General features: G+C 38.0%; 1 protein-coding gene across 1 annotated transcript in view; it reads right to left on the bottom strand.

Moving 5' to 3' along the window:
- Positions 1-226: 226 nt before the first annotated feature.
- Positions 227-18,379, bottom strand: part of nsmfa (NMDA receptor synaptonuclear signaling and neuronal migration factor a) — a 29,533-nt gene continuing 11,380 nt past the window's right edge. The window contains exons 8-16 of the mRNA XM_025062030.1: positions 13,553-13,642; positions 9,800-9,930; positions 8,409-8,492; positions 7,708-7,741; positions 6,918-6,988; positions 6,699-6,778; positions 6,512-6,614; positions 1,510-1,585; positions 227-656 (exon numbers count right to left, since the gene is read on the bottom strand). Of these exons, the coding sequence (XP_024917798.1) occupies positions 559-656; positions 1,510-1,585; positions 6,512-6,614; positions 6,699-6,778; positions 6,918-6,988; positions 7,708-7,741; positions 8,409-8,492; positions 9,800-9,930; positions 13,553-13,642 (767 nt within the window). The 3' untranslated portion in view covers positions 227-558. The remainder of the gene's footprint in view (positions 657-1,509; positions 1,586-6,511; positions 6,615-6,698; positions 6,779-6,917; positions 6,989-7,707; positions 7,742-8,408; positions 8,493-9,799; positions 9,931-13,552; positions 13,643-18,379) is intronic.

Below are 18,379 nucleotides of genomic sequence, written 5' to 3'. Positions count from 1 at the left end.
TTATTAGCATGACTAAAGCTATGCTAACATAGTCAAGGTATATATATATATATATATATTTATATATACTTATATGTATACACACAATTGCGTGTGAATAACGTGTTCGTCTCCAATCAAAACACAGAACCACATCATGACGGGATGATGTCAGCAGGATTTCTGGAGTACTTTTGAGCCACCGAAGACGCTGTCCTCGCAACAGAAGTAAAATGTTTTTTTTTTCTTTTTGTACATGTTTGATCACGTCCACACTTGAGACACACAAAGCTGATGAAAATATTATTTTTTCCCCCCACATTTTTCCTTCATAGTTTAGGCCTTTTTGAAAGTCTGAACTCTGGAAATGACAAGAAAAAGAGGCACCGGACAATTTAGGTTCCTTCCTTTCCTTTCTGGCTGGACGCCCCCTCCTGGATAAAAGCAGGTATGACGGTGGTTTTATACTGAGCCAATGGATGGAGCACTAGAGTCGAGCGACGTTGAGTCAGTGGTTCAGCTGTGACATGTTTACTCGTGGCACTGAAGCTTGTCTGCTGCACTCACTTTATCCTGCTGTCACAAAAAATCCTCATAGTCCAAGAGTTTGGAATGCTGGCGTGTCTTCCACAGGCGATAGAGACGGAAGTCAAAGTACATCTCAATCATCTCTTTGCCTTGTTCGGTGAATGAAAGGGAGAAAAAAAAAGTTTAGTTGTTGATCCAGATTTTAGTGGAAAGTCAAAAGAAGTCACATTTATAGATCTCTTCAATGTCCATCTAGGTTTTTGTGTTAAAGATATTATGATATACATAAAGAAGCAACAGAAGAAGTTCACTTTAAGTTTACCATAGCACACATATAACCAAATCTCCACTATGTTAGCTAAAGAAAAAATAAAATGTAGCCGAGAATGATTTAGATAAGGCCTTAGCCTTATAGGGGCCAGTAGGCTAGCCCCTGGCTAACTTAATGGCATTGAAAAAGTTATCAAAAATTCCAAGTGGTCAACATATCTCACAAATCACATTATGGTTAGTCACAGTAAAAAAAAAAAAAAATCTTTATCTTTATAAACGATCAAAAAAAACAAAAGTCCAGTATGTAATTTGAAAAAAAAAAAAAAAAACCCAAAACTTTATTGATCCAATATTTGGGAATTTCTTGTGTTAACAGCAGAGCTACTGTTAACAGGTTTCCTGTGGGAATCAAACCCAGGACTCTTTGCTCTCTGCTTCTAAGGCAGACATACTAACTGCTACACTATGTAACCGACCATACTGACCTGTCAAAAATAGTTTAAGGTTAGCAAAACAAATAATCAAAAATACCAAAAAAATTAGCTTCAAATAATGTAAAAAGAGCCAAATGGTTATTAATATTTGTTAAATTCTTAATGAATAATATCATAAGGCGGTCAGGACAGTCCAACAGTGCAGCCTCCCAGAATTTTGAACTGAATCAGATTTTGTATGTCACGTCCCTAGTGTCCTGGTGTGACCTGCATGTGTGTTTGCGTTGCGACTCACCCTGTGCTGACAGCTCCAGCGGTGACTCGAACTCCACAGAATAAGGCCTCATCAGATTCTTCAGTTTCTGGAACAGCTGTTTGTCCGAGATAAGAGAGGGGAAAAAACTGCCATTAATCCCACTGCCTGGAAGTACGTGCAGCAGGGAGGCCTGCTGTGAACAAACAACTGCACACACACACTAACGCAGAACAGAACCACCACCAGGGCGGCTCATTACAGTCAGAGAGACAGGTGCCGGGTCTTCCTGTGACAGGTGACAGGAGACACATGATGGCTGACAGTTTCATCATGTGACCTCCGTCCACCTCCCTGAGAAATGTTAGTGTGTCCAAGAAACAGTGAGACATCCCACATTTTGGACAGTGATTCCCTGTGGCCCAAGCCTCGTGACATCATCAGATGTACCATGGAAGGTGATCAGATTTCACCTAATTGGTCTGAAAACGATAGTTTATTTACTGCACATAATTTGTCTGTTTGTCTATGTGACGGTGACAGGCAGAACAGTTAAATATTCTTCCATTAGTTGGCAGTAGATGGCTATAAAAACAAACAAAAAAAAGAGCGAGATTCAGAGCTGTTGAAGAAGATCTTCATGTTCGTCTTTCTTCAATTCCTGAATCCTGCTTACACCATGGCTAATAACAAGGCTCGTGTAGGTCAGAATGAAGACTAGTTTATACTTAACACCAGGCGTACGTTTTTGTAAAGCTTTCAGACTTAAACACTGGCACAGTGAGTGAGTCTATCAATGTGGACAATGTTCCTGGAACATGTGAAAATGTCTTTGTTCCTCACATATCCTCCGAGCCAGCTGTAACTAGATTTGATCAAGTCGGTGTTTGTTCTCTAGTGTAGTGACGTGCTGACACTTGAAACGTATTTACTTAGATTTACTCATGACAGATGTCAAAACCTTGCTGTCTAAGAAATCAAAGAACAAATTTACCTTTGTTAAATTAGAAATGGCAGAGGGGAAAAAACACAGTTCTCATTTGTGTGGTTTTTTTTTTTGTTTTCAACGCTTTGAAAAGATGAAAGGAGCTGGCTATTTGCCAACTCTGTCTGGAAAACATGAGGGTAAATAACAAATCTGAAATAATGTGTTAATGCTTTGTTGTTTGTTCTCAGTCCTGGATGGTTTCTCACATGGTTCTCCCAGTGGATGTGTTTACAAAGACCGATTCAGACTTGTTGTTGATAAAGTAAATAAACCAGGAATTACATTCACTATTTTCTCTTTTGAGGATTTCTGTCTCGACTACAACGTTTTCAAATACAGTGTAGCTTTTGTAAAACTAGACAAAAAACAAATCTACGTGCCCTTGGCTTGTCTAAGAACTGGAACCGAGTTCCTTTCAAATTCTCTTTTAGTTGTTTTTTAAGAAGTTTAGGACAGAATAGAGGCGCTTTGGCCCAGAGGCAATGTCTCTGTCATTGGTGTGGAACCCCAGGGTTCACCTCCTGGGCAAGTTCGAATCCCGGTTAGGGCGGTTAATACCTTCCAGTGGACTCACCACCTGCAGGAAGGTTTGGTACGGTGCAATGTGATTTGGGTGGCGACTGCTGCCCCCGCAACCCGGTAACGGATAAGCGGATGAAAATGGATGGATGGATGGAGGACAGAATAGAAGCTGGATCAAAAACCAGTGTGGCAAAGTCTGGACAGGTTTTCATTCAAGTGTGTTAAGAAAATGAAGAGTTTGCTCTGATAACTAAAATGGAGAATAACTACATACAGAAACACACAGGAATTGAACCAGCAAACTGATACATTTACTGTTGTTATGCAAATGCGATTACCACTATATTCACTGTTGTAGTAGTCTTAAAAGTAGCAGTAGTGGAACTTGTTGATTGGATTAGATTAGATTAGACTAGACTAGATTGAACCTAAGTGATCCAACAATGGAGAAACTGCCATTGTTTTGCAGAAACAAAGGGATAAACAATAGACTGAATAGACTCAATGAAAATAGAAATATCTTTTAAATATAAAAAAGACAATAGCACAAATGTAATGCATGTATAATACAAATATTAAAATAAAGTATTTGTACAATTTATATTTAAGCCAGTAAAATATTGTAATCTGTATTTTAGATATATATATCATTGGGTTATTGCACACTCTGACATTTTAATGTATTTGTTTATTTTGTCAGACATGGTGGACAAGTAGTAGTAGTAGTAGTAGTAGTAGTAGTAGTAGTAGTAGTAGTAGTAGTAGTAGTAGTAGTAGTAGTAGTAGTAGTAGTAGTATTGTTGTCACTGTCAGTCAGGGCCATGACTTGAATCAGCAGAAAAGGAACAGGATTGAAGTTCTTAATTTCTGGACATCAGTCCAAATCCATAGGACACTGTGGCCCACACTCAGGGCCACACTCCTGCAGTTGGAGCAGTGGTTTTCCTCTCACTCTGTTACCTCCGATTTCTTTATACTCTTACTTATAAACTTTTATCAATAATTCTCAATGACACCTCTCTCTCTCTCTCTATGAGCCTTCTCACTTGTGCTGATCAGTGCATTGCAGTGAAACAGGTTTAAAATAAACACGTCAATATGACTTATCTGAAATTGAACAAAGGATAGACATCTGATAAGAGTTGTGTTGTATTTATTAATGGAGTCTTGACTTTTACTGTATGATTTCTCCATTCAAACACAAAGGCCCGGGTTTCATTTCATCCCTCTGACAAAGGCGGCACAGTCTGGCTCCGCTGCTGCTGCCGCGTGCCAATATTCATGAGCCTAACTGTGCACTTTATTACATTACATCAGGCTTTATCAGTTCCCCCAGTAATAATCCACCCATTCATATGCATGGTGTGAACCTACACACCAGTGAGTGTGTGTTTGAAACAGCAGCTTAAGTGTTTTGGCATGGGTGGCTGGTTGATGATGCCAGAGGTTGAACTAAAGGTCAGAGAGTTAGAATTGTTATCTATGGGAGTCCAGAGGGACAGCTTTTAATTATGGACCAAACACTTAACTACAATATGCTTTGTAAAAATACTGTAGTTACATTAGCAGAAAATGTAGCATAAATGCTAAAAAAAACCCCAAATACAGTTGACACAGGGCTATCAAAAAGTCAAAGGCGTCGATACAGAAAACTTATAATAATAATAGGTTAAAAAACTATATAAACAAAATAAACTAAGAAGTATGTAAAGGTTGGCCAGAGGCAACAAACATTCAGCCAAAAATTTAGGAGGCAAAGACAATGTAACATTTTCTTAAAAATACTTAAAATGCTATAAAAAATGCCCCAGAAACACATTATTCAGAGGTTCCATAAGACCCTTGAAAAGTTGGTTATCTCTCAGCCCGCAGCTTGTGTGTCTGTCGGCTTCTGTGAGATTGCATTTTTTTCCATACTACAGTGATCCCTTGCTATAACGCGGTTTACTTTTCACGGTTTCGCTACTTCACGGATTTGCATCGTGCATTGTGTTCTGCATTCTGATTGGCTAAAAAGTCACTCCGCTTCTTCTCTACCTGTGCGCCAAGAACGTTGCGGTTTAATATGTACACATACGTAAAACAGCTTGCCAAATTGACAATACGTACGTGCAAATTCTCTTGCAATTTCGAGTTTATCAAACCCCATAATGTCGACAAAACGCTCTGGACCGGCAAAAGTACCTGCGGTAGGGACCAAAAGGCAGCGGAAGATGCTGTCTATCGGTGATAAAGTAAAACTATTGGACATGCTAAATGAAGGTAAAAGCTATGCGGCTGTAGGTCGGCATTATGGAATTAATGAATCTTCCGTTCGTTCCATAAAGAAGGAAGAAAAAAACATAAGGAAGACAGCAGCAATAAGTTTTAATAAGGATTCAAAAAGGGTTGCAACTGCCCGCAACAAGACCAGGTAATTTGTATTTTTTTCATAATCATTTTTAATTTTCTCCCGTTCACGGTGGGCGGTGCTAATCTCCGCAATTTGAAGCCTTCTGTTCACGTTGATGATTAAAATTATTATTTGACAGTACATTACATAAGTTATTTGTTGAAACGTTTCTAAAGTACTTTTATTTTACTTTATTTGTGAAACAAATGGTTGAGACTGTAAAATGGTTTGTTCGTTCTTTCTCTTCTTTTTCTGAGTATTTAATTGTAAAAAAAATAAAGATTTCTACTTCACGGATTTTGCCTATCACGGGTTCTTTTTGGAACGTAACCCCCGCGAAAAACAAGGGTTTACTGTATTGTGTTTTCACAGCATGGTCAGGGGTTATTTTGTTATTGTAATGTATCATTGCTAAGTACAGAGCTTCTTCTCACACGTGTGCCCCACAGCTACATGCAGCAGCATGGCTAAATGTGAAATCATGGTCGCAGGAGCGGTGGAGGAGAACGGCAGGAGGACCATGAGCTGCTTATCAGTCAAACAGAGATGGAAACAGACACGCCGCGCTAACAGGAGGGACTGGAAACCTCTCTGGTAATTAAACTGTTTGTGTTGCACAAAGAAAAATGATTTAGAGTCTCTCATAAATTGAAATGAAACTTGTGATGTACAGTAATAGAAAGTGATTTACTGGCCAATTATACTTTACTTATTAACAACCTCCTCATCACTGACCAATCTGCAAACTTAATGTCAGAATTGTTAGGATTTCCTAACGTTGGTGCAGAAAGTGAAGTAGTGTCTTTAAACTAGTTGTTTCCATCCATTTTTGGCTTGTGACCCTGTGTGACATCACACATTTCACATTTCTGCTGACCCAAGAGTCATTTTAGTAGCTGTCACCTGTGCAGTCAGATGATCACAGATATTTGTATATGATGCGTTTTATTTGACCTCAATTCATATTCATAAAAGTAAATGATACAGAAGTTTAATATTATGTGTGGTGGTTTTAATCATACGTTTAAAAAGAACATTAATTGGAAAAAATATCAGTGATTTTTTTTTTTATCAATTACTAGACATTTCAGGTGACCCTACATAGGGTCCCAACCCTAAGATTGAAAAACACCACTTTATACCTTTTCTCCGTTAGGGTTGCCAAGGACATAACATCCCATTATGTGGATGAGGTTTGGTTCTGGGTTGACTTTACTCATAAAGCGACTGAGCCTCTTCCAGAACCTGAAAAAAGGGAGAGAAAAAAAAACCCAGATATGTAATTTCTAATACCTGTGATTATATCTCAGATTATAATCTTTTACTCACTGGCTCATGTCTTCTTCCTTCTCAACTTTTGCGAACGTCGCCACTTTGTTCTTCAGTAAATACAGGTGACCGGGGCCTCCCTGAGAAACACACACACACAGACACAGCCAGGGTTTAAACACATTTGTACAACAGATGACTTCTCTCCTTCTAATTAGGATACCAGAAGTTTAGATGTAAGTCAGTAACACTCTCCCCCACTGGCTTCTCATTTCTCACCTGACAGAAGATGAGCATCCTCCAGAACTTGCTTCCTCGTCTGTAGGCTGTGAGCTTCTTCTCTATTTCCTCTGAGAGAGACAAAGGGTTAGCATTGATGAGAACGGGAACAAAGGAGAACTCTCTAGGGGGCAAACAGCGATGAAAAAAAAAACAGGTAAATTAACAGAACATGCGGTTTAGTGGAATTTATATTCCAGGAAGCATGAGAGAGAGAGTCTGTGATGATTTTTTTTTTTTTTTACATCCTTTCAATTACTTTTGGGAGTTTATTCCACGTTGACTTTGATATCAGGGAGCATGTGTATACACCTTCATGCCTGTAGCTATGTTTTTTTCTGACATTTAATTTGATTGAGAGTTCACATTTCACTCCTCAGGCAAAGTTCTGTACAGTTCATGATCCTCAATGCACGTGTCGGCGTTCACCACCTTTTTCTATTTAAAGCAAGGATGTTACTGATGTGGATGATGTCGTTCTCTTTGCTCCTGCTTATAATTATCATTATATTTGCTATGATTTTAACACATTTTTTTTTATCAATCATGTATCTGATTAATTAACACAACAAATTTAAAATGTATATTTCAGCCTGTGGCCTCGAGATTTGATCTGAAGATTGGGGATTCAAACCATGGCTCTGACTGAGCACCAGGGGTGAGTACAGTAACACTTCATTTATTTAATTAATGTGTATTTGATGTTAATAACTACTGTTTCAATAAACAGTATACAGCAAAATGCTGAAAACTAAATAAATAGAAAATATACATACAAAAGAATACTCACCTAAAATATCATCAAATGTAGCATGTTCATGGTCCTGAGGGGCGGGGCGGTGGAGGGAGATCAAACATGGAATACAATTTTAACAACATGTATACAACCACTAATTATTTACAAGCAGATATTTAAAATCCATTCATACATTATCTACTGTACACTCATGGTCCATGGGCCGAATGTGGGCCGTCACATCATTTTATGTGGCCCACCACAACTTTAGCTTGACCTAAATTAAAAATGTTGTCCTATTTTGGTAATGTGTGCAAATCATAATTTGGACTTTTTGTTATGGTACCTGAGTGATTGGTGGTTTCTCTATCTGTAACAGTGACTATAGAGTCCCTCTGGGTAAACCCTTCCCTTTGATGCTCACTGTGGTCTTAAGGTCTGTATAAACTGAGTGGCTGGCGGATAATATATTTGCGTTTACAAGCCTCTGGTCTGCTGTTGGGCTACAAGGTGGTGTGTGGAGTTTGTGTGTCGTCCCTAAAGGGTGTGAGGTTTAGGTTGACTGTTTGCTCTTAACTGACTGTAGGTGTGAATGTGAGTGTGAATGGTTGTCTGTTGCTACAATGTTATGAAATTATTAATCAATGCATTTTATTAGATATAACTTCTACCCTGTACCCTGTACTTTTACGGCCATGTACCATTGGACTATCATTTGTTGTTTCCCAGAAACCCATCTATTGTGTTAGACTCACATAGAGGATGGGGATGATGGAGGGGTCATCCCTGCGGATTATGGTGGGAACATACTCTGCCTTAGGGACCTTAGAGGAGATCAGCTGGAGGTGAAGGAGAAACACAGGAACAGAGAAACAGATGGTTCAGAGGGATGTGAGAAAAGTGGAGCAAAGCCAGGAAAAGATCAGAAAAAGAACAAACTCTATCCAACCTGGTAGTACAGACTTTTTCAAAAAGACAGTCTTATTGTGCAAGAAACAACGTTACATGAGGTCCAAGAACAAGAAAAAAAAAAGAAAGGTGATTCATGCTGTCTTCTTTTTGCTTCCTCACATTGCGTGTCAAGTGTTTTGCTAACCGTTGCTAATTTTGCTTCATTATTTAAGTGTTTATTAATTTGCTAGTTTGCTTAAATCACAGTAAAACCTTTGGTCATCTTAGACAAATGGTAGCATATTTGGCTAACATGGGCTAACATTGGTTTGCTAGCTCCTCACTGTCTGCTTGTCTGGCTGGTTCTTTTGACTCTATTCTATACTTTTTAAAAGTAAATTATTTATAAATATTGTGGGTAATTGTAGCACTGTTACAGCTCTTACAGTCTTGTCTTGGTAAACACATACTAGGGATTTTGGGATACGGGGGACCTCGGTTTATAACATCCTCAACCTACGATGTTTCATGGTTACGTTGCCATCTCCTATGAATTTCTTAGGAAGCCTTGATCCATCATTCTGATGTACAGTGTTAAAGCAAATTGTGCATGGGAACTAGTTGGCATTGGCCCCTATATGCAAACGACATCTTTGTTTACATTCACCGGTTGTATGCCATACATTGGACCATACTACACTTGCTTTCTTTCATTTGTGTTGGTTTTTGGGAACTTTTTGCCTTTCATTATGGCTCCCAGGGGTAGGTCAGATTCTTCTGATGTTTTGGTGTCCTTGATCATGATGTCACCACTGTGTCACTTTAGGTGAATGACATAGGTACTTACGTACAGTATGTGAGTTCTGATAATGGAACTTAAGTTAGCTGAGGACCCTGTATTCTTTATTCTTTTTTTTTTTTTTGGCAAAATTTGTTTATAAAATAATTTACGTATTTATGATCAATTTTCTTAGTGGAGAGCTCAGATCATTGACATACAGGGGCACAAATAAACCAGTCATTCTTTGTTTAGTTCTTTATCTAGTAATTATTGAAATTGGACTGTAGTCAAAGGAAATAAAGTTTCAATCTCTAAGTTTTATTAGACACTGTATCCAAAATTTAATTAAAAAAAATTGAAATATCAGTTATGCTAAACCTTTACCAGATGAATGCATAAACTAAAATGTACAGCTATGAGATATTTTATTTTATTTAGATAATAAAGTGTTTTATAGTGGGTTTTATATCCTACCATAATTTTAGGAGGTATAAAATCATCTCCTTCGCAGGCGAGTCGCTCCATCTCTCTCTCCTCCTCCCAGTCCAGTGTTTCACGAAGGCCTCCTTCATCCAAAGTTCCACAGGAGGTCTGCAGGTCACCGCCTGGACAGTACAACACAGCAGAGCGGAAAATGACTTGAAGATAACAGTGTGTAGGCACGAGAGTTTGGGATGGAGTGGGAGGACGGAAAGGTGACAAGGAAGATGAGAAATGAGTGACTGGAGGAAGGGATGAGTCCGGGTGATGGAGGAGAGAGAGAAAGGAAAAACAGATGGAGCCGATGATAATTACGATGACATGAGAAACTGACAGATGGAGGCAGAGAAGAGCCGAGGCAGGTGACAGAGGCCGGGAAATATAAGTGAGAGTGGGCGTGGGAACAGGGTTTTTGGCATTTAATAATAAGAGGTGTGATGACGAGATACAAGATACAAGGCGAGCTAATGTACACATAAGAGAAGCTTCTATTTGGCATAAAGTCGTACTATCCTTGTCATCATGGCAACTGGTGACTGATAAGAAAAGGAGCAGGTGATTGATTAGTTAAGGTCAACTGCAGAAATGTTTCACACACAAAAGAAGATTTATCAGTAAAAAGGATTCAAATGTTGTGTAGCAGGACATCTTGAGGAATAGCTAAATGTTAGCTATTATCTTGAGGAGATGAACAAAGCATTTCTATTTTTAATCATTTTCAATTTTTATTTAAAAATTCCTTTGAAAAATTAACATGTGGAAAATCTGAAAATCTGGTGTATATAGAGGGGGGGAAACATGATAAGGAGTGAATGAAATGACTGAGAAACATTGTCAGACAGTTTAGTTCAATCTCCGTCTTACACACTGATACACAAAAACACTCAATGTGGAGTCACGGTGTAAAAAATCAAAACACAAAACCACAAACTCAGACAGCGACACAGACAAACAGCATCATGCAGAGAAGAACAGAGTGTGTTTAAAGCCCAACATGACACACACTCATTTTACACGTGGTTAAGTTGATCACACCACCAGACGCACTCAGACTGGGGGACATGGACACTACAGCTTTAGAGACGTACTCACAGAACGACTGAGTGTCACACAGTTGGAGAAAGACCCACGGTCAAAGGGGGGGGGGACAGATGGACAAGGTCAGAGCCAACAGTACGTGTGTCAGTGTGTGTGTGTGTGTGTGAATGATGGTGTTGCGTGTTCAAGTGTCAGTGGATGATCAGTGACAGTTTCTGGATGTGTTTAAACAGGAAGTGAGTAGTGAAGCTGTGAAGACAGCATGTAGTGTAGACTTGAAGTAACAGTAAAGGTCACACAAACGCCACCTAATATGTAGTAACTGTAACTGTATTCGAAGTACATGCTGCAGTTGAAACAGAGAACCTCCGCAATTAATGAGTTTATTCTTAAAATCTGGAACTTCTCTGAAATATTCTTTTTAGTTTTTGCATATTTATGTTTGTACATTATTGAAAGAATTGTTTTGTTATTCTTTCATTTTCCAGTTAATTTAATTTATGAAAAGTCATGTGAGAAATATTGAATTTTAACTTCAAAACAAAAATTAGTCCACTGACATATAATGGAAAAAAACCAACAAAACATGTTCAGACATTTGTTCAGACATACAAAAAGGCTTCTGTAGCTCACACAACTGCCATGTGTTAGCCATGTTTTTTATATATAAAATGTAATCTTAAGTGGTAGACATTCAGAAATGTTGTGTTTATAGACTTAGCTAAATAAAAAATAAGAAAACAACAGCAATCACTGATGTTAGCGACAGATAGCACTAACTTTGATGAAGTAACAGGTTAGTTCTGAATAAAAAGCTTAATAGGTAACGCTGAGCCAAAATTAATAAGCATTTGTCAAAAGAAATCTGAAAATTCACATCACAGAAATTGCCAATGTGGCTAAAATGGGCCAAAGGAATTAACCGAAGAAATTTAGCTCAAATAGCGCTATTTAAAATAGAAAGTTTAACGGTAGCCACAAAACATATTTAATCGTGGGAAAAACTACAATGAAAAATATCTGTACCACGCTGGCTTTGCTAACCTTAGAGCAGCAGCCGACAGACGATCACGTTTCCTCTAATGTGAATCAATCCGGCTTCAGCTACACAAAATATCGTTATCTTTCTTGTCCTCCTGTGATCTCACACCCGAAAACTCTATTAACACTAATGAAATAAAAACAGCTCGGCTGTCATTCTGCACTCACTGATATTCCGGCCAGATCCCAATGATTGTCCTTCCTTAGCCTGCGATGTAAAAGTGGCCTCGTCGTCGTTACTATAAATTGGCTCAAGCTCGTTAATAACAAACCTTTTAAATGGCTGTCAACCGCCACAGTGGCTTCCAGCTCCTTATGAGCCACTTGTGTATAAAAATCAATTAATACCAACTGCACGACAGGAGCACGAAGCAGGCTTCAGTTGTAATAAATCTGCCTGTGACGATGTGAGGACACAGGGGTGCACATTAGTAATTTATGGCCAAACGCACACTACTTATAGTGGATCTTTAAAAAAGAGCTGCTGCTGCACTTGGTACAAAACTTTACACTTTACACTTTGTCTGGCTGCTTCTGAATAAAATATCTTTTCACAGTACATGTCACTAGTGCAAACTTGTTTGGAAAATATCCTATAACTGCTATAGCGTATGCAGCTATCATGTATTTAGCCATGTATGGTTCAGTATACTATTCTACTTAAAGTTAGTGTTAATGAATAGCATTGAGAAATTAGTCAATATTAGCAGAAAACCTCCAGAATGTACAGCTAGTACAACCAATTATAGATAAAATATTCAAGGTTAAGGCTAATTGCTACATACTGTAGTGACCAAATATTGTTTAAACCACCCCTTCAAAAAACAAACAAACAAATGAACAAACAAAAAACAGATAACTCTTAAATTAGCCAAAGGTTAGCCACATATGGTTTAGTTAAGATAAGAGCTTTAAATGAACCTGTCCAAAGGTTAGACAGATGTGGATAAAGGTGAGCTAGCATAGCCAAAAGTCAGACAATACAATAGCTAAAAGGTCATTTTAAAGTTTAGCAACAGTCAGTAAGATTGAAATAAGTGCAGAGGCCAAGTGATGATATGCTATGAATTTTAGCATAACAAAAAGAAGCCAATGATCCAAATAAAAACAGAAAAAAATGAAGTTACAAATATAAAATATGGTTTAGGGATACAGAGAAAAATTACTACAGTAAATGTTTACAAAAATAATATACTGACAAATGACAAAGTTGACTATATATAGAAAGGTAGTGCAGAAAAAAACATTTGAGGTAAAATAATAATGAGTTAGAAGTTAACTAAAACAATTAGTAAGGGTTAGTGAATTGATGAAAAAAGCTAAAATATATATTATAAATTATTAAAAATTATTATAAAAGGAGGTCATAAAGGGGGGGAACATTGATTGAAGTGGGGGCATTTGATCTGTTGTAGCTAACACTAATGGGAGCACGACTAAGAGGAAGAAGCTAAAGGATATTAAGGTAACAGCAAGATGAGAGCTAAAAGTTAGCCAAAAAACAAGCACAATAGTTGAATTCCTCCTCCATCCTTTTTCCAGTGGTTGTACCTTCTGCTGTGATATTTTCGTCACCAGTGTTGAAGTTTGTGTTGATATGTACAGTGTGTTTGTTGTGTGCAGATGTGTGACTTTTACGTGTTGGTGTGCTGCTCCATAACAACTCACTGTCTTTAGATTCATGAGGAGGGTCAGTCTTGACAGGGGTGGGGTCACTCCAGGAACGGCTGAAACTCTTGGATCTACGCTCAGCAAATGCTACTGCAAGTGGGGGAGAAATCGTCACACACACATGCACACACACACTGACTAACAAGCTCCCAAACTGGCTTCATATCGATACACATACCGACAAAACCACAAAGGAGAAGGAAGCGGATGCAGCTACTGGTGAACAAATACTGCACATACAAGCCATCCATCTACACAAGAGAGAAGCTTTCGGACAGACACATACACTACAGTACACTAACAGTCAGCTCTACAACATACACTGTCAATTAGTGTTTTCCAAACAGTGGGGCGCTATCCTTACATGGATCACCACAGTTAGGGTCAGTGTCAGGTTTATTCGAAAAAAAGTTTAATCTAAGTTAAGTCTTTTTATAATGAAGCTCAAATAAGGTTTTGGTGGAGTGCAAGTTGAGTTGTACTTATTAGACTAAAGTACTCCCAACTTTTCAAGACACACGACTCGGGGGTTACATTTAACAACCAATACAGTGAATCTGTACTTTTCAGATACTTATGTCTGGGAGAGTTGAATCAGCATTTAAACACAGAGCACGTAGCTTCTTCCCCACAAGGTGGTGCTCTACACAATCTGAAGGCCTCAGTACATTCAGGTTTCTTTATGATCACATAAGTTGTGATATGGGAATATAATCCTGTAAATAAGTCAAAATTTAAATAATATGTGTGGGGTAAAAGTACAGAATCTGAGGTCAAAGGTTAATCAGAACAAGGTCTGGTTTCATTATCCTCTCACTATATCACTATAACAAATATTATAGCTTTGAGCACCCAATGATCTGAAGTGTCAGTGTTTTAAGTAACCAATAGAAAAACTTTAATTTGAGTCTTTTGAGTTCCATCGCCGCCGCTAGCAATAGTTGATTTTTATTTTGTCATTGCTAAATATTCATGACCAGAAATGTCCTTAACACATGCAAAAAACAATATAGAAAAAGGGAAAATAGAGACAGGGGGCAGTTTCACTGCAGGGGGAAATATTTCCTTTTTCTTGTAGAAGCCAAATACAGGAAAACAGAGAGACTTCTGTTTTTATTTTTTATTCTATGCTTTAAATATGTACATTATATTTATGGAATACTAATGCTAATGCTAGTAAATAATATCTTCACGACATGGTCTTTGCTCTAAATTGATTGGTCTGCTCAAACCCAGCCCAGTGCAGTCTTGACCTTAGCTCTATTACAAATATTTGGGTGGGCAACCTGAAAGACCCACATGTGCAGAACATCTACAGTTGTTGGGAAATGGATATTTTATAACTGGAGCACATGTTTTAATAACGTCTTATAGCAGAGTCAAACATCACAAACCCTGCAGTCGTATACTCTGATCATTACAGTTCCGACAAAGCCCCTCACTGGGGCGAGAAAAAGAAATTAGTAGAAGAAGAAATGAGTCACTACTACCAGCAGGGATTGTCAAGACGTGTGAAACAATATGACAAAAAAAAAGAGGCTTTTACTAAATGTCTCCAGTGCTAAGACGATATCTTTGGGAATGCGATAATAATCGGTTACATGTTGTATCTGGTATCCATTCAAACTAGGGTAAGTAAGTGCCAGGAGGGGCATGAGAGGCTTCCAATGGGAAATGGCATGCTGGACATAATTGTACCATTGCTGTAATGCTTGAATGATAACAAGCCTCCAGTCACTAGGTGGCAGCAACTCATACAGTGGTTTGTACAGATAACAATATACGTGTTATCAGGTTCTCGATAGTATTTCATATCGCGGGGGTGTGGGTCGGGGAGAGGTGGGGGGTGCATGAAAACATTTCTGTCCCCAAGAGGGGGGGTTGCCGGAAACTAATTGAGAAGCACAGTTGTATGCTAAGTTGTTCTACTGGTTAGCATAGTCCATGTTTGACTCACATGACTGAATTGGTCTACAACGCCTATGTGGATTAGAACAGGACTAATCATATATTCCTAGTGGTAATGTACAGATTCATATTTTATTTAAATTGTTTAATAGTCCAGTCAATATTTTAAAGCAATTATTGAGAATGTACTGAAGAGGGAGGCTCAATAATAGTCCTATCTACAAATTGGTGACATTAAGAACTTTTTTCTGAACCACTGCCATAAAGCTAGAAGGTCGCTGGTTCAATCCCTTGTTGTACTTGATGGTCTCTCAGGGATTGTATGTTCCCTCTATGGATGACAAGATCGCAGAACAGAGCATAGGTGAGAATGTGAGTGTGAGGATCAGGGTCACTGTGAAACCCACGAGGTTCTTTCCCCCCCTGTCCTTAGTGTTATCTGTATCCATGGGTGACACTACAGCCGAGCTACTGAGTGATGTTGCACTTACAGCTAAAAAAAACCCCAAAACAAAACAATCAATTGTTTCCAATAGAAAACGACAACAGCATTTGACAAGCTGCCACATTTACGTTCTATTTGTTGGGCCTGTGCACATAAATGTTGTCCTGTCTACGCATGGGACAGTGAAAAATGTAATTTTGATTCCTTTGTATAAAGCTGACTTTGACTATTGGCTGTATATGTGTAAACATTTTTCCTGCTTTTTCTGTAGTATTTGCAGTGACATTTTCACTCACTCAGACATACGTCCACTGCTACCAGTCCACATGATATGAATGTTTCTCAAATCGTCGTCCACACTCTGGCTAAAATATGGCAAGAAAGAACCAACCACTGTACGACTCACATACACACTCACACACATACTCCGAAGACTGGCTTTAACAACACACTCTGATGAAGACAAACAAAAAAAAATTACAGCAATATTTCACAAAACATTAGCCAAGATAAATCTCTCTCTCTCTCTCTCTCCCTCTCTCTGTCTCTGTGCCATGCAGGAAACACCACTGACCAAAAAAAGGAATGATAAAATAAATAAATCTGAATGATCAACATCACAGTAACATACACACACACACACACACACACACACACATCTATCTGACTCACTCTGTGCTTTCATCCTTCTGCTGCCCACCATCCGTAGATGCTTCCGGAAGTTCCTGTGGGTAAGAGCAATCAAAGCAGAGGAAGAAGCAGCAATGTAAAGAAGTGACGGAAGAAATAGCAGAGTAGGTGGGCGGGACATAAAGAGAGCGAAAAAAGGAAAGAAAAGAGAAGCAGTTCAGTGTCAGGCTCCTTTTCACTAAAACAGATAATTACAGGTAAATATACACATTTCTGTGTCAGTGTGAAGGGAAAATACTGGTGGAGGAGAGCAGGGGTGTGGAGGCGGAATGTGCATCAGCAGAGGTGTCTTCTGCCTCTGTGTTTCTGTGTAGAGTCATGAGTCATGTGGGAACAACTGAAGGGAAACCCTAGAACTGTGTTCAGTACAGATGCATAAGGAGCACAGTATGTGGGCCTGGAGCAAAGCTGCATCTGAGGTAAACTCAAGGCAAGGGAAATATTTTCTAAAAGAGTTTACGTTGTGTAGATGGCAGTTTAGAGGTGTTGTACCCACACAGGCCAATACAAGCAGCAATGCTGCTTGTATTGGCATAATGCATAAATATCTATAAACATATGTATACATATATACACATATGTATATATAGAATATTAATATATGTCATGTATAAAATGCATGTATATTTGTCTACCCTTTACATTACAGAATATATAGGTGTGAAACACAGACATCCACATGTTCTTATTTGTTTTTCTGTTCCAGCAATATAAAGAAAATATTAATTGTGATCATGATTAATCATGATTGAAAAATCTGAAAATACACTGATATTTTTTGGATTAAAAAGTGAAATCATTTGAAATGAATAACGAAGCCTTTTAACAGACGCAAACCGTTTTAAATGATGTGAATGACTTCACCTAGTTTAACTTTTACGTTTAAGTAGTAATTAGTAGTTGTTAGTAGTAGTAGTTAGTTGTACAGTAGTAGTAGTGGTTAAGGGGCAGTGAATACCTTTCCTTCCTTCCTTCCTTCCTTCCTTCCTTCCTTCTTTCTTTCTTTCTTTCTTTCTTTCTTTCTTTCTTTCTTTCTTTCTTTCTTTCTTTCTTTCTTTCTTTGCTTCCTTGCTTCCTTCCTTCTTTCCTTCTTTCCTTCTCTCCTTCTTTCCTTCTTTCCTTGCTTCCTTGCTTCCTTGCTTCCTTCCTTCCTTCTTACCTTTCTTTCTTTCTTTTGGCAGAAAATCCTGACTGAATTGTGAATTGTTGCTCTAAAAGCATTGTTTCATTTAGAATAAATAGTGACACTCCACTCAGAGTGTGTTTAATAAAAAGTAAACACTTCTTAATGTGTATAAATGAAAAAACCCTTATTTACATAAGGAATAAGTAATAAGGAAAACTAGAATTAATGTGTCTCTTTGTAAGTGGTAAATTACAGTTTTGGTAACAGTTTTTATTGGTCTGCACAACGCAAAAGACAAATCATGTCAAATCACGAAGTAAAAATGAGTAAAGATATTCTGTCTCCTATTTTATCTTGGAAAAAGATGTTTAAATGTTTCATAAACAGTCTAAATAAATAATAATAATAAGTGAAATCATTTGAAATGAATAACAAAGCCTTTTAACAGACGCAAACCGTTTTAAATGTTAATGATAACATGTTAATGATAAGATTTTAATGACTTCACCTAGTTTAACTTTTACGTTTAAGTAATTAGTAGTTGTTAGTAGTAGTAGTTAGTTGTACAGTTGTAGTAGTGGTTAAGGGGCAGTGAATACCTTTCCTTCCTTCCTTCCTTCCTTCCTTCCTTCCTTCTTTCTTTCTTTCTTTCTTT

This window comes from Cynoglossus semilaevis, chromosome 14 (assembly GCF_000523025.1).
Source record: "Cynoglossus semilaevis isolate Cse_v1.0 chromosome 14, Cse_v1.0, whole genome shotgun sequence".
In the NCBI taxonomy this organism is placed as follows: Eukaryota; Metazoa; Chordata; class Actinopteri; order Pleuronectiformes; family Cynoglossidae; genus Cynoglossus; species Cynoglossus semilaevis.
This window is presented reverse-complemented; position numbering and strand designations above follow the sequence as displayed.